Below are 17,563 nucleotides of genomic sequence, written 5' to 3' on the forward strand. Positions count from 1 at the left end.
CTTATCAGTGTCTTTCTTACTGACATAAAAGACTGGTGAAGAGTGTGGACTATTGCTTGGGATGATTATCTTAAGTTTTAGTAATTCTTGAACCTCTTTTCGAATATTTTTACATCATCCATGTTGCATCTTCTTGGTGCTTCACGGATTGTGATATTAGGGTCTTTAAGTTTTATTGAAGCAATGAATTGTTTTCTTTTCTTAATTTTGTCCTGAGGATTTTCAGAACAAATATCATGAAATTTCTTCATGATTTCTTTTTCATGATTAATTGTTAAAATATTCTCTATTTTTAGTTCTATTTGATTTGTATTTCGTTTATGAAAATTCTTTGTAAATCCTTCATTTTCTACACGAAATGCTGTTCGTATTTTAGGAATATAAATCATTGATGATCCTTTGTTTAAAGTTATGTAATTTTCAAATTGTGTAAAGGAAAGATATTCTCTTAAAAAGTTATTTCCTATTATAATGTCCATTCCTGATTCTATTTGATATATAATGGGTATTACAAATTTTGTTTCTTCTATTTCTATTTTTAATTTTTCTGCTACTGTATTAAGCATGATTATCGATCCATCTCCTATTCGAACTTTTAATCCTTTGTCGCATTTCTTCCAATAATGAGTTGGGAGTATGTGTTTACTTGCTAGACACATACTTGCTCCTGTATCAACATAAGCATGTATATGATATGGTTTATGTTCTTTGATTTTAATTTGAATTTTTATATAAATACTATTTGGATTTGTTTTGGTTTTAGTATCCATTATCTCACCTTTTTTTTTTACTGATTTATTAGGATTTTTAATAGATAAGGGTAGAATTGGTATTTTTAAACAAAATTTTCTCTCTCCAGGGAGTAGAAAATAATTTTTAATGGGTTAGGTATTAAAATGTAAGATAAAAATAGGTTTGGGTATGAATTTATAATTTACCCTTAAAATAACTGATATTAATAATTTATTATTTACTATAATTGTTAAAATATTGGCATGAAATTAATTTCCCAAGAACAGAAATCCAAACACTATTATAGTTTTTATTATATGTTTTTGTATATAAATCGATGAAACATAAAATGACAAAATAATAAACATCCGATTTCATTTTTCCCTTGATTAGTGAAGTTCTTGAAAATGTTTATGCAAAGCTATTGATAAAAAATTTTAATTTATTTTCTTCGCTTTGTTGGGTGAATTCTCTAATAGCTTTTGATGTACAACCACCAAAATTTATGTTAAAGACGTCTTTACAAGCATTAAAAAAAACACAAAACAATACAGTGCATTCTCTAAATAAATTTAAAGCTCCCTAGTAAAGGGCAAGTTGCATACAAGTAGAGCAAATGGTTCAAGTAGTACATAAGTGCATGGGTGAGACTATGCTGCTACCTGGAGAAGAAACTGCAAAACCACTTAGCTATCAATGGCCCTATTGGATGCTCTGATCTTTGAAAGCAAGGAATCACATACAGAGGATTCGACTCCGTGGATCTTCCTCATGCAGTGGACAAACTTCTCAGCTCTAGCTTCATCAAAATTCTCATCAAAATAATCCAGAAAAAGTTTAATTGTTTCCTCTGATAGAACAAATTCCTTCTCCTTCTGTTTCGCTTTATCCATGCCTGTTTCCAGATACTTAAGAGCCAAATCTATCTGTCCCTTTTTTATGCATAGAGTAGCAAACAAGACCACTGTGCTTAAATAACGTTCCATCCCTTTGCTAACCAAATTGTCGTAGAGTGTTGTGGCCTCCTCAATCATGTCCCGTCTGAGGTAAAACTTTAGTAACACATTCGGTAACCTGAAATCATAATGGGAACATCCCATTTCCCACTCCTTAAAAATATTCTCTAGGCTTTCTTGATCCCCGAGTTTGGAAAGAGCTACAAGCATGGAGAGATAACTAGTATTACTTGGGTGCCCATCAGTAGACTTCAAAGACTCCCATGCCCGTTTAACTCCTGATAAATCATTCATCTCACTGTACAACTTCATACGTGTTCGCGAAGCTTCAACTCCAAACCCTTTCACGTGATCATCCTTTTTCTCCATCATTTCAAGAAAATGGTTGGCCTTTTCTAACAACCCACAATTGACATATATGGTAGCTAGATTTCCAAATGTAAACAAACTTAACTCCACGTTATTACTTTTCATTTTCTCGACAACTTCTTCAACAGCATCAAAATTTTTCATAGCAGCATAACTATTAATCAATAAATTATAAGTATAAACGTCAATAGCGATATGTTTCTCCTCCATTTCTTCGACTAATGAGATTACCTTTTCGGATTGGTCCATGTTATGGTAGAGCGCAAGCATATTATTGTAATTTAGAGTGGTCGCATAATTCAACACCTTCATTTTCTCAAAGGTCTCTGAAGCCTTATCAAATGCTTTCTCGTTGCAATAACAGCTCAGAATCGCACCAAAGGTTTTCGCAGTTTTTTCTGAGTCTTGGAGGCTATCGAAGTATTTTTCTGCCGAAGCTAAATCTTTTGTCTTGTAGAGGAGGTCGATACGCACAGCTTGATCAGCATTGTTTATTTTGAAATTCGTTTTTTCCATCCAATCAGACAGCTGATGTGAACATAATAAAAAGAAAAATGCATGTCAGAGCACATCTATAAATTATAAGTCAAACAGTGAAATTGACTCCACAAAGGCAATAAAATTCACTTCAAAGGCACAAAATTTAGGTACAAAGAAGCCTGCTAAATATTTTCTTACGGATAAGTTATTTTGAGTAGTCACAGGGCTAACAGACTAAGTTGAGAAACAGGTCAGATTGTTGATCCATCAGTGAGAGCAACTGTAGAAGAACTAGAGATTGAATAGGGGTGGAAATTCAACCCCCAACAAGTCGGAAAATTTGAGTTCTCCAGAAGGAAAGGGGTACGAGCTCCAATTATTATAAGCTCAATCAGTGTGGTCTGTAAGGATTAATGAGTCTAAAATACTAGAATCCCAATCCATGACAAGGCAAAGTTTTGAGGAGCTATCATAAGTTTGGAGCGACACAAGTTCAGACTATTATGAGCACGGTTTTGAAATGGAACAAGGATGTGAAAGGAAGATAGTTTATCTAAATAAAAAAAATAAAAAAAAAGTAAAGAGAGAGAAAATGAATACTTATTTGATCCTTCCCTGATTTCAATATTATGATTGGTGATTCAAATAAATGGTACGAATTGAATACAATTACTTTTCAATGAAAGACCAAATCAACTTTTACAAAAATTAAAATAACAATTATTATAAACTTTATTATTATTGTTATTAACTTATTATCTTTATCATTATTACTAAAATCAAATATGAATATAATCAAGAACATGGGAATGAGTATTTTCATGTCTCAATCATACAAATCATATGTTTTGGTATAAGTTCGGGATGTTGCATTCTCAACCTATCTTCGCACACCAAGCTGAGAATGGCATGCTCATCTACAACAAGATTGGCATGCAGTTTGGGAACAGAATCAGCATTCCCGGAATTATTCCAAACTCATGATTGATATATATTAGACATGGGAGAACTCAATCTTATGGGAATGGTTGTTTCGGTTATTTTTATTTTTTTACTAAAAGGTGATTTGGCCATCAAAAATAAATTCATTTCATCAAAAGATTTATGTTGAATTACAAATCATAAGATTGGAAGTAAGGAATAAATATTTCATTTGTTTCTCATTCTTTGATAGTAGAAACTTATATGATAGATCATTCCTTTCCCGTCCTCGTTTCATTCCAAATTTGATTTCATGCCCATGCTGTTCCGTTCCAAGCCAAGAAGAAGACATGGCACGAGTCAGGTTGACAATAAGCTTATAGGCCTTGCAGAGAAGAATAATAAATGGCAACCAATAGTAAGACGAACTGACACATATTTCCAACATGAAACATTTATAAAAGCACACGAGTCATTCATAACACCATTTAGACGAACACTAATGCCACATCACTTTTAAGAAGACCTGCATGGAAGCTTTCGTTGTGTCATTTATTTATTAACGCCGCATATCTGGGGGAGCTTATTCTGATTATGGAAGTGAATGTTTATAGATTTAATGCTATATTTCTCTAACCAGTCCACTATCGACCTAAGTTCACCTAGTCCTAGAGAGAAATGTCTTATATAGACTGGATTAGGAACTGTCTCCATAAAGATACTTTGAGCTACGCGTAGATATTCTTGTCAAGGCTTCTTTTATTGTTATTCAAGGATATAAAGCGAGTCTAGGACCAAGGTGCGGTGCGGCAAAGCCTTTGAGCCTATAAACTTGCTAAGGTGCATTCCTTTGGTAAAGGCTGTGCCTTGGAAGTAAAGAATGCATCTTGCTGCACCTTATAGGTTTTTTAAGGTGCATTTTAATAGGGTTGCAAGGAAAGGATACATAAGCTAAAATTTTCGAGCTTTCTCTACCTCGACTTCTTTGATTCATTGTCAAAGTTCTGAGTCAACACAGCCCATACCTTAATGAAGTCAGCTACAAACATTTGGTTGGACCCAGAAATTTTTCACAGAGGTGAAACAAAATGCAAAATAAACAGACTACTCTCTATCCGCATCTTTTTTTTCTTCAAGAACTTGTCGATACTCACAGTTTCACACGCATTTGAAATTTGAAACCTTGAGAAATTCGGGATCAACCCTTGACAGAGAAGCGCGCATATAATCCCCATAGGCTAATGCCATCCATTTTTCTAATCATCTACTGGAAATGGGAAAGAAGTACCTGAAGAGCGAGGGGAAACTTTTTGCGATTCCGGCAATAACCGATGAGGTTGACCAAATCGAAGCGCTTGACGGGATTCCCTTCCGTCACCCATTTGTCAAGAACGTCATTGGCGGTGGTTTTGGAGGAAGGAGAGAGCCTGGAAACTCTGTTGAACAGAAGGTTCTTCATCTCCTTCACCGTCTTCGTTGATTCCTTCACCGTACACAACGATCGAGCAAATGCTGGGGATGATTCATGGAGGATTACACCGCTGATTCTACGAGTCGCCATCAAGACCAAGGGCTTTTGACTCCTACCCTACTATTTGCTAGTAACCAAATTATTCATCTCCACTTTAACATACATAATTAATACGTATATTGTATGTATATCATTTATTTTTCAAAGTGTGAATTTAATATGATATATGATCTTTTGTAATTTCTAGGTTAAGCATACCAATAGATTAATTAATAATTAAGGTGTTATTGCTTAATGTATATATATTATAGTATTGACTTGACAAATCATGATTTATTAGACCTTCTATTAATATTATACCTTGAACTAAACTAGTTTTGACAAACAAGATAAACTTGTCTCTAAAGTTTCACATATTTTTAGGGGATTTGTTTTCGACTTTGGTTACTTATAATAAAAATTTTTTTTCATTTTTTTAAAATACTTTTAGGTTCAATTTGAATACAGAAGCTGAAAGTTTAAAAAAATGGTTAAGTTCAACTTTTTTTTAAGTGTTTTTATTTTAAAAGGCTGAAGCAATTTTGGTGTTTTAATTGATGTTCAAAAAGTATTTTTATTCAAAATTTTAAATATAGTTAGAAGTAAAAGCCTAAAAACTAGAAATTCTAACTTTTAAAATAGTTTTTTAAATTTTTTTTTATAAAATGGTTTTGTAACCAAATAGAACAATTTTAAGAAAAGTGTTTTTTTTTTAAAAAAAAAAAAAATGTTTTCATCCTCCAGCTTCTCAATAACGGACTCTCAGTGTTTCATCTATTATTTTTATTAAGATTGTTGATGTAAGACCCAAAAATATTAAGTTATTAATGACGGAATTTACGATTTAAATTCCGAATAAGAAAAAATATGACTTTAAGAATTTATGGAAATTAGAGATTTCAATTTTGAGTCAAAAATATTTAATTTGAGGATTTTTCGGATTTTAAGATTTTAATATCCGGAATTCTTAAATTAAAAGATTAAAAATATTTGAATTGATATTTATGAAATTTAAGATGTAAATTTCAAGATTAGAAATATCAAGGACTTAATTTGAGTATGAAATCCGAGCAAGGACCAATTTGCAAATATTGAGAAATTCAAGGACTAAAATGCGATAAGGTCCGAAAAGATTTAATTTTAATCTAAGAATATTTAATTTGAGGATATTTAGAGTTTATAATTAAATTTTACTATTATTAAATTATTTAAAATTAAAATTGAATTAAATCGCTTTGTCCGGGGACTGATTTGGAATTAGACCAAAATGAAGGGGTCAAAGTGCAATTTTCCTTGAAACTTGCCATTTAAACGTGTGAATTGCATAGAATTATCAGAATGTTCAGACCAAACCCAGCAAGAAAACGAGAGAGAAGAAAAGAAAGGGTTCCAAGCCATTTTCAACCTTTTCAAGCTTCCGTAAAAATTGATCCGCCCGGTAGAATTTCCGATTGATCATATATTTGAGATCACAGCTCCGAGTGCTACGCTTTAACGTAAGTTTTATGAAATTTTACCATGTTTGAATTTTAAGATGTTGTTAGAATTACGATTTGATTGTATAAACATGTTATAGTATATACGACGATAACATATCTAAGACGGATGAGAAAAGATCGTCGTTTGAACATGTTTATGATTTTTGAACGATTTATCAGAAATCTGAAAATTAGGGGCTGATATTCACGTGTTATGCTGCTGAAATTGGTGATGTTATATTGTTAAGATGATGATAATATTGATGTTTAACCATTTGGAATTACCGACTTCGAACTGTTACGCCGCGAGTTTGCAATTTAATCCGATATCAGCTATAGATTGAACTTAGCACTAAATATCATATTTGAGAATGATATTAAGCATATGGTACACTTCATTTCAGTTGGGAATTGAAGTTATCGAAGTCGAATCGACGAGTTCGAGCCGTTTGAACAATTAAAGTTGAATCAAGACTTTGATCAACTATCAACGTCGATGAGAAAGCGTGAAATGAATAAAAGTTAGATACATCATCAGATTTGATGCTAGCAAGTTTGAGTATGTCAAAGCTATGATCGAAAGTATGATTCGACATTATCCTCGCCAGATAGAACAACTCGAGAACGTGGTGGTTTTTGAGTTTTCCTAAAATCACATACTTGCTTGTTTAGATGCTCTTATGTGATTTACTTGTTATTATTGACTTGCATAATTCTTGAATGGTGTGTTCAAGATGTTTATCAGTATTTGGATGATTTAATGCATCAAGATTATGTTGCATTCATCTTGAACCCCTACCTTAAAAGCATAGAGGGCAAATTGGCCTAGATTGCGAAATGACGTTTAGAGAACTATAGTTGAGTGGCATGGATTGTAGATTCGCTTTCAGAGCTAGATGACTCACTATAGTTGCACTAAAGTTAGGGGACTTGAGATATTTGATGTCACCTCGATTGGGAGAGTCGGTGGTTAGTTAAAGATTTTATTTCCCCGGGATCCCAAGAACCAAGATTTATTCTTATCAGACTTGATAGTCTATTTAAACATGCATTGCATATATGCATTAGCCTAGAAATTTTAATGGTTTATAATATGCGTTTATAAATGCAAGCTTGTTATTATATATCATTCAAGATGTGAATGTGTTTATATGCTTGATTTGAGATTGCTAAAGATGATATGCTTATATGATTTACATGTTCTTACATGTTTATGATGTAAGATGTTATAGCATATAGATTTCATGTGCTTAATTAATGTATATGCATGTCTTTCATACTGAGAATTATATTATCACCGGAGTTATCCGGCTATTGCTTTGTTTGTATGTGAGCATTGTAATAGGTGGGGCACGAGCTGGTCAGAATTGACGTGGAAAGCTCAAGAGAGAGATGTAGCAAGTGTGGACTCGAGTTTAAGATGAAAAATGGTAGATAGATAGCATCAAACGTAGCAAAAAACTTGAGATGCGAAGTTTATTTATGATATGTTGAATAACTTGTAGTTTTGTACGTTTTGAGCTATTAATTTGATGTAAGAAATGCATGAATGGATGCTCGAGCCTTGTTACATGTATAACTGCATGTTTGAGATTTTATATACCATAATTTGAGTTGGTTGTTAAGGATTGAGATTGAGTTTCTAAAGTTTGACAGTAAAAATGATTCTGCATAATTCTGAAGCAGAGGAGCCCGCTCGATCGGGTGAACTCCACCGATCGAGCGAGGCCTTTAAATTTCAGAAACAGAGAATCAAGCTTTTGGGCTCGCTCTATCGGGTGAGTTCATCCGATCGAGCGAGGCCAAATGGAATTCCACCCGAGGAATGGGATTTTTAGCTCGCTCGATCGGGTGAGTTTGTCCGATCGAGTGAGGTGCTGACATTTTTTTTTAAAAAAAAATTAAGCTCTTGGTTTACACAACCTTTATTGTGTGCTTATTGTTAATTCAACATGAAATGATTTGATCCTTTATTTATTAATCATGATTATTGATTAAATACCCCAAGATGAGATTAGCAACCCGAGGTCTCCACAACAGGTGGTATCAGAGCATAAAGTCTTGGAGTAAGATAGAAGTTGAGTGGGGTACATTGAGTCGCATGCATTTATAGTATTGCATGAGTATGCTTTACTTACTTTACAGAATTGTATGAGACTATGATTGCTTGATTGAAGACTGCTTGCTTTACTGAGATGAGAATTACATGCTTATATGCTGATATGTATGCCTGATTTATGGAATTCATTAGAATAAGTGAATTCGTTGCAAGCATGTATTATTTGAACAACATGGGAATTTGCAAGTATGTGTTCTATTCAGACGCATGAGATTATATGTATGTTATACAGAATTGTATGTGATAATCTCTGCAATATATATTGCTTATGTTATCAAATAAGACAGATTGTGCAGATAGCATGAGAACCTCAGACAGAACAGAACAGTGTTGAGGTAAGGTTTTGAGCCGATCGATCTGATGATTACCCTGAGGAGTATGTTAGTTACACAACTCCAAAGCTATTAATCACCAACTCAGAAAGATATAGAATATGCTATGTCTAAAAATGGGTTGAGTTGAAAAGTTGGATCAGTTGTTCAAGTGAAGAATATTTAGATGAACATAGAACCAACCTGATGTTATATCAACTTCATGCACTACTAGAAAAAATGGCTTTCCTGACACTTTCTTAATGACATTTATCCAATAATGTCATTATATATATACATATTATGACACTGACTAAAAATCTAAATGTTAATAAAATAAAAATATAATTAAACATTTTATTATGACATTTTTAATAAATGTAACTGAAAACATTGATATTTTTCCCACCAACTTGCCAATTTTTTCAACTTTTCCCTCCCACAAATCATTGACGTCACCGTTGGTTTTCCCCATCTCACTCCCAAAAACTCATCTTAGCCCTAATTTTCTTCTCTTCCTCCACTGTTCTCATTTTCTTGCGCTCGTTTCCTCCCACCCCAACCCAAATATGTTCTAACGTCTCCACCATCTAACACTAGCACTATCATCCTCCAAGCTCGTCTGCTTTGCTTTTCCTTTGTCTCGCTCGCGATCGAAATTGTACGTATGTGCGTCTTTTAATTTCCACCCGGCTATTTACTTACGATTTTTTTTTTAATTTTTGTGATTCCAGGTGGTAAGGAGATTGTAATCAAGCTAAGGTAAAATTTTAATAAAGCAAAGCCGATTTTCAGCCGTGACCGAATTGTTCAAACCTCTGTTCTTAGTCGTGCTGTTTTGCTTGGGTGCTACTCGATTTCAATCCTTTTACACAGATTTAGTTTTGCTTAGGTACTTCTCGATTTCAGTCATTTTACACAGATTAACATGGCTGTTTGATTGAGTATGTTTATCCCTTCGAATTTAATTTTTAATCCTGATGTTCGATGTTGGGTCACCGTCATTCGTCTCATTTTTTTAATTTCTTTTTTTTAACTGATCGTCCCATCTTTAAATTGTTGGATGATTATTAAGATTTAAGGTTCTATTATCCAAATTTGTAAATTGACGGAAAAATTTGAGCAACATAAATACTTCTGGACAACTCTTATTTGATATTTTTCAATGTGGTATATAATATAATTTGTGTTTGATTTCAAGTTTCCAGTAGGGATGACAATTTTTCCCGCGGGTGGAAAAACCCGAAACGGGGCGGGTTTGGGGGAGTATTTTCGGGTATGGGTTCGGGGATTTTTAAAAATTCCCGAAACATATTGGGGCGGGTATGGGGATGCTATCCCCATCCCCGAACCCGTCCCGATAATAATAATAATAATAATAATAATAATAATAATAATAATAATAATAATAATAATATACAAATATTTTAATTATCAAATTTTATTAAATCTAAAATATTATTAAATATTAAAATTAAAATTATTGTTATTATTTCGTTTATATATATTTTTATACATTATATATAATACATCTGTTTATGAGAGCGTCGTTTTTTATAACATAAAAATATTGTTTGAATATCATTCATGATACGTACACATATAAAATATTTATATTAATCTAAATATATATATATATATATATATATTATTTATTTTGATAAATTTAGAAACAATATATAATCTTAATAAATTTTTGATACATAGTATTATTTTAAAATAATAATTTTGATTTATAGAAATATTTTGTATTTAAAATATTTTTATTAATTTTAAAAGTTAATATTATAATAAAAAATTTGACCCAAAATATTTAGGTATTTTATTATAAAATTGAATAATAATTTTTATATTTTTATATAATAAAATTTACGAATTCATATATATATATATATATATATATATATAGAGTTTCTTTCAAGTGCCCACCTATCATGCCCACTACCATGCCCACCAATGATGTGACACTATTCTATTGGACCTACAATTTATCACATCTTTATCACATCCAATGGAATAGTGCCACATCATTGGTGGGCATGGTAGTGGGCATGATAGGTGGGCACTTTAAAAAAACTATATATATATATATATATATAATATATATATATATATATATTTGGTTATGGGTATGGGGACTTGGTCCCCGCGGGGATGGATACGGCGAATCCCCGATAAGAATTAATGGGGATTGGGGCGGGTATGGGGATCGAGTTTGAATTCGGGGACCGGAATGGAGAAGGCATCCTCGTCCCCGACCCGCCCCATTGTCATCCCTAGTCTCCAGGTTACATTTCATGTGTAATCTAATTTCTTGCATACTTATCAACGGGCGAAGGAGGTTACAATCTGAGAGTGAACCCAGTTCAGTTTTTATTTCGAGCAAAAAAACTTCATTCTTTTACTTGCAAGTTTTTAAAAATACATGTTCTACTTGTTCAAATCCAGTTAGTTACCTCATTCATCAGAATCTCTGGGTCTGCCCCATCACTTGTCACCTATTTTCCTTGGTGTTTATGATACTATTTTTTTGCAAACAATAAAAGTGTCGCCCTTTCTCTTCAATGTTTATGTCTTTATTAATTCTGAAACTTTTTTCGGATGAGAAGATAATATATCAATAATTTCGGATTAAAAAAATCAGTTTGTTTTTGAAAGGGAGCATGAAGGGGGACAGATTGATTTCAAGTCAATTCTAGATTCTTTTTTTGCTGCCTAATAGTTATTTTCATGTCTTATATTTTTATTAGACAAACAAGGGGACCTCTTGAAACGACTCGGACTAAAAAAAAATGCTAGAAATTTTTCAATTTTTTTTTTACATTTAAAAATACTTAAAAATAAATAATGCTAAGAATACATATATGCCAATACATATATGTATAAATACTTAAAATATAATTAATAAAAAACTTGACAATTAACATAACTGAGTATCAAATAAAATAAAAATTTTGTAACATAAAATACTCCAAATAAAATCCCAAACCATCATATTACTCGCCAAGATTACATAATAAAAATAAATATTTTGAAACCACCATAAAAATTAAATGCGGAAGACTTGATTAAAAAGAACTGATAAAATCTCATGACATAAAAACAATGATAACATCGGTTATGGGTGCCGTCTGCGTGTGAACTCATAGGCCCTCACCATTGGTCGGAGCTATCGTGCCATCATCATACTCACCTGCACCATATAAACGTAGTGAGCCTAAATGCCCAACATGTTTTATCTCATAATAACATGATTTAAAAATCATGCAAACACATAATCATACTAATACATATATTTGCATAAACATGCATGCATGATCTTAAAATAAAGTATCATGAATATTTGTCTGTGCATACATCATAAATAACATTCTTAACATACTTAACATAGTTGAGCATATCATCATTATAAACGATCTATGGTTATATCCATGAGTGTGACTGAATCTGTGCCGACTGATCAGTCTATAAAACCAACGTACGTGGCGGTGAATAATCACCTCTATACTGGTAGTAAACTACCTCTGAACTGTGCTGGTGGTAAACCACCTCTGAACTGTGCTGTCACATCACTTTCATTCCCATCATAAAAATATTTTCTTGCTCAACTCTTAATTATAATCTTATAAATAAATCATTTCATGTATGCATGCATTTCAAATATTTCCGAAATATATATTTAATTAATTTTCTTAATATATATACTTATAAATAAAAATAACTTCATGCATAAAATAAATTAAATATATATTTCGGACTTAGTAAATTTTTATGGGATGGTCTAGACTGCTAGTCACTAAAACTTAAGCCCATAAAATCTAAGACTGGCCCAATAACTTAATTAAAACCCAAACATCATATTTTTGGCCCAAATAAAATACTTAAATATAATTGGGTCCAAATAAAAATCTTTAAGCCCAATAACTAAATTAAGTCCAATTAAAATGATAGACTGACCCAAAAATTCACAGACTGATCTAATAATTCTCATGGCCTCCCAAGCCTATGAAAATTATTGGGCTTACTTAAATAACTAATTTTAAGGCCTAATAAAATAATTAAAAGCCCAATAAAGTACTTCAAATAATTTATAGGCCCAAAACACACTTAAACTAATTAATCACTTAAAAATAAAATATCCGAGCCCAGCTAACCAAACCCGAACCCGGACCCAAAAACATTACCCCTGACCCGGGCCCCAAAAACCAGCCTAGCCCGGCCCAGCCAGAACCCAGCAGCCCGATTCCCCCTTTGACCTTGCTCTCGGCCGTGAGCAGCAGGCTTTGTGGCCTGCTGCCGGCCGGCTCCGGTTACCCCCTGGCCGGAGCACCACCCCCACTAGCTATCACACCTCTAGACCTTTCCAAAAAGCTAAGAAACACTTCAAACCATGCTCTGTAGGTGAAAAACGAACCAAATTATCAGCCCCCATCTGTTCTCGCGCGTGCAGGAGAGCAGTCTTACCAAATCCGTTCGTTCTTCCTACTCCGGCCATATTTTTCCGTGAAACCACTTCTCATTCCTAGCCAACAACTAGAGGTTTCTAATGCATCCAACCTCACCTCAAACCATGGCCTGAGGAAGGAGAACGAAGTCTTCTTCCTCAAAACCCCAATCTATGCGCACATGAACCTCAGAAGAAGGAAACTTCATTTCCAGCCTATCTCAGCCTCAAAACCCGATCTAGCTTGATCCTAGGGACCCTGATACACTCCTTCAACTTCGAGCCAGCAGTCTAGATCCTCGCCATGACAGAAAACGTGAAGTTCATACAAGTAAACATGCAAAAATCGTGAGCATCCAAGGAAAATATGCAGAAACTTCATAAAATTTTGTGATGTAACATGCTAGCTCAAAAGTTTCTGATGCATGAACAATTATATGGTGAGAAAATGAAAGAATTAAACATGCCTTTCACCGAAATACAAATTTTTGAAGTTAAAAATTGCGTTTACGTCGCTCCGGGACAAACGAATCGATAATCTTGGATAAGAATCACCATGGATAGGCTATGGAGTCTGGATTTTCTGAAGAACGCAATGAAGAAGATGATGGAGGAGGTGGGTGTCGGCTAAGGGAAAAAAATATGATTTGGTCGGTTGAGGGAATAATTGAGGCCATACATAAATTAATCACACTAAGAACACGATGAAGAGGATGATGGAGGCTAGAAGAAATAAAACGTGAAGTGAAGACAAAAGGAATCAATGCAAATTGTGAAGTAGGGACAAAGAAAAATTGCAAATGGGTCATACACGTTGGGTGATCTAGTTTTCAATTAAAATATGTTTGCTTCAATCATTCACCAACAATATAATATTTAAAAACAATCTGATGTTAAATTTTAAATCTCGAAATAATAATTTAAAGGATTTCTAAAAGTCCTAAAAAGTCATTAAAATGGCTTATTATGGGGAAAATGGAATACTATATATCTATCATTATTAATACCATAATTTTCATGAAATAATACCTTAAAAATATTTTAAGGCTCCTAAAAATCTCATAAAATATTTTAGATGAAAAATCTAACATATCGTCCGTCCACGGTCTCGTCTACGCGATAAAATCCAACAATTACTCAAAAATAAAAAAAATTCAATAATCGCGGGTTAAATGCTAAAATAATTTTAAACCATGCACATAATTCACATAATAATACATAAATATCATTTAACCCACATTTCTAAATTTTAAATAATTATTTTCTTAATTATGACTTTAAGAATTTGTGGAAATTAGAGATTTCAATTTTGAGTCAAAAATATTTAATTTGACGATTTTTCGGATTTTAAGATTTTAATATCCAAAATTTTTAAATTAAAAGATTAAAAATATTTGAATGGATATTTATGGAATTTAAGATGTAAATTCCAAGATTAGAAATATCAAGGATTTAATTTGAGTATGAAATCCGAGCAAGGACCAATTTGCAAATATTGAGAAATTCAAGGACTAAAATGCGATAAAGTCCGAAAGGATTTAATTTTAATCCAAGAATATTTAATTTGATGATATTTAGAGTTTAGAATTAAATTCTACTATTCTTAAATTAATTAAGATTGAAATTAAATTAAATCACTTGTTCGGGGACTGATTTGCAATTAGACCAAGATGGAGGGGCCAAAGTGCAATTTTCCTTGCAACTTTCCATTTAAACGTGTAAATTGCATAGAATTATCAGAATGTTCAGACCAAACCTAGAAAGGAAACGAGAGAGAAGAAAAGAAAGGGTTCCAAGCCATTTTCAACCTTTTCAAGCTTCCGTAAAATTTGATCCGCCCGGTAGAATTTCTGATTGATCATATATTTGCGATCACAGCTCCGAGTGCTACGTTTTAACGTAATTTTTATGAAGATCTACCATGTTTAAATTTTAAGATGTTGTTAGAATTACGATTTGATTGTATAAACATGTTATAGTATATACGACGATAGCATATCTAAGACGGATCGAGTAAAGATCATCGTTTGAACATGTTTATGATTTTTGAACGATTTATCAGAAATCTGAAAATTAGGGGCTGATATTCACGTGTTATGCTGCTGAAATTGGTGATGTTATATTGTTAAGATGATGATAATATTGATGTTTAACCATTTGGAATTACCGACTTCGAACTGTTACGCCGCCAGTTTGCAATTTAATCCGATATCAGCTATAGATTGAACTTAACACTAAATATCAGATTTGAGAATGATATTAAGCATACGGTACACTTCATTTCAGTTGAAAATTGAAGTTATCGAAGTCGAATCAACGAGTTTGAGCCGTTTGAACAATTAAAGTTGAATCAAGACTTTGATCAACTATCAACATCGATGAGCAAGCGTGAAATGAATAGAAGTTAGATACGTCATCAGATTTGATGCTAGTAAGTTTGAATATTTCAAAGCTATGATCGAAAGGTATGATTCGACATTATCCCTGTCAGATAGAACAACTCGAGAACGTGGTGGTTTTCGAGTTTTCCTAAAATCACATACTTGCTTGTTTAGATGCTCTTATGTGATTTATTTGTTATTATTGACTTGCATAATTCTGGAATGGTGTGTTCAAGATGTTTATCAGTATTTGGATGATTTAATGCATCAAGATTATTTTGCATTCATCTTGAACCCCTACCTTAAAAGCATAGAGTGCAGATTGGCCTAGATTGCGAAATGACGTTTGGAGAACTATAGTTGATTGACATAGATTGTAGATTCACTTCCAGAGCTAGATGACTCACTATAGTTGCACCAAAGTTAGGGAACTTGAGATATTTGACGCCACCTCGATTGGGACAGTCGGTGGTTAGTTAAAGATTTTATTTTCCCGGGATCCCAAGAACCAAGATTTATTCTTATCAGACTTGATAGCCTATTTAAACATGCATTGCATTTATGCATTAGCCTAAAAATTTCTATGGTTTAGAATATGCGTTTATAAATGCAAGCTTGTTATTATATATCATTCAAGATGTGAATGTGTTTATATGCTTGATTTGAGATTGCTTAAGATGATATGCTTCTATGATTTACATGTTCTTACATGTTTATGATGTAAGATGTTATAGAATATAGATTTCATATGCTTAATTAATGTATATGCATGTCTTTCATTCTGAGAATTATATTCTCACCGGAGTTATCCGGTTATTGCTTTGTTTGTATCTGTGCATTGCAATAAATAGGGCACGAGCTGGTCAGAATTGACGTGGAAAGCTCAAGAGAGAGATGTATCAAGTGTGGACTCGGGTTTAAAATGAAGAATGGTAGATAGATAGCATCAAACGTTGAAAGAAACTTGAGATGCGAAGTTTATTTATGATATGTTGAATATCTTGTAGTTTTATATTTTTTGAGCTATTAATTTGATGTAAGAAATGCATGAATGGATGCTCGAGCCTTGCATGTTACATGTATAACTGCATGTTTGAGATTTTATATGCCATAATTTGAGTTGGTTGTTAAGGATTGAGATTGAGTTTTTAAAGTTTGACAACAAAAATGATTCTGCAGAATTCTGAAGCAGATGAGCCCACTCGATCTGGTGAACTCCACTGATCGAGCGAGGCCTTTAAATTTCAGAAACAGAGAATCAAGCTTTTGGGCTCGCTCGATCGGGTGAGTTCATCCGATCGAGCTAGGCCAAAATGGAATTCCACCCGAGGAATGGGATTTTTAGCTCGCTCGATCGGGTGAGTTTGTCTGATCGAGCGAGGTTCTGACATTTTTAAAAAAATATTTTTAAGCTCTTGGTTTACACAATCTTTATTGTGTGCTTATTGTTAATTCAGAATGAAATGATTTGATCCTTTATTTATTAATCATGATTATTGATTAATTGTTCCAAGATGAGATTAGCAACCCGAGATCCCCACAGTTGATGACTACAGTGTTTCATCTATTATTTTTATTATGATTTTTGATGACTACATACATCAGTTTTATATCAGTAGGAGTGGGTTTTCGGTATACCGTCTAAAAAATATTGGTATGAAAAAATTCATACCGATACCGATATCGAAATTTTGAAATTTTGATATGAAAAAAATTTATACTGATACCGTACAGATACCAAAAAGAATTCAATATACCAAAAAATATTTATATATCGAAAAAAATTCGGTACGATATTCCGAAAAGTCTGTATTTTGGTTCGCTATCCCAACCCTATATATCAACATTATATTGGCATCGCC

General features: G+C 32.9%; 1 protein-coding gene and 1 long non-coding RNA gene across 2 annotated transcripts; both read right to left on the bottom strand.

The window, feature by feature from the left end:
* Positions 1-1,254: 1,254 nt before the first annotated feature.
* LOC140892019 (pentatricopeptide repeat-containing protein At4g01990, mitochondrial-like) lies at positions 1,255-5,061 on the bottom strand. The gene is made up of 2 exons (XM_073300746.1): positions 4,747-5,061; positions 1,255-2,585 (listed from the first exon to the last, which is right to left on the bottom strand). The coding sequence occupies exons 1-2, from the start codon at positions 5,017-5,019 to the stop codon at positions 1,419-1,421; spliced, it is 1,440 nt and encodes a 479-aa protein (XP_073156847.1). The 5' UTR covers positions 5,020-5,061; the 3' UTR covers positions 1,255-1,418.
* Positions 5,062-11,854: 6,793 nt separating this feature from the next.
* On the bottom strand, positions 11,855-14,038 carry LOC140893570 (uncharacterized). Its single transcript, XR_012153204.1, has 2 exons — positions 13,788-14,038; positions 11,855-12,069 (listed from the first exon to the last, which is right to left on the bottom strand). It is a non-coding gene; the product is annotated as an uncharacterized lncRNA (long non-coding RNA).
* Positions 14,039-17,563: the final 3,525 nt, after the last annotated feature.

Source organism: Henckelia pumila, chromosome 3 (genome assembly GCF_033568475.1).
Source record: "Henckelia pumila isolate YLH828 chromosome 3, ASM3356847v2, whole genome shotgun sequence".
NCBI classification, from domain to species: domain Eukaryota; kingdom Viridiplantae; phylum Streptophyta; class Magnoliopsida; order Lamiales; family Gesneriaceae; genus Henckelia; species Henckelia pumila.

Excerpts from the sequence above, each read along its gene's own strand:
- LOC140892019 (XM_073300746.1), bottom strand. The coding sequence starts at position 5,019 with ATGGCGACTCGTAGAATCAGCGGTGTAATCCTCCATGAATCATCCCCA. Across the intron at positions 2,586-4,746 it reads AGTTTCCCCTCGCTCTTCAG|CTGTCTGATTGGATGGAAAA; the intron begins GTACTTCTTTCC and ends TGTTCACATCAG.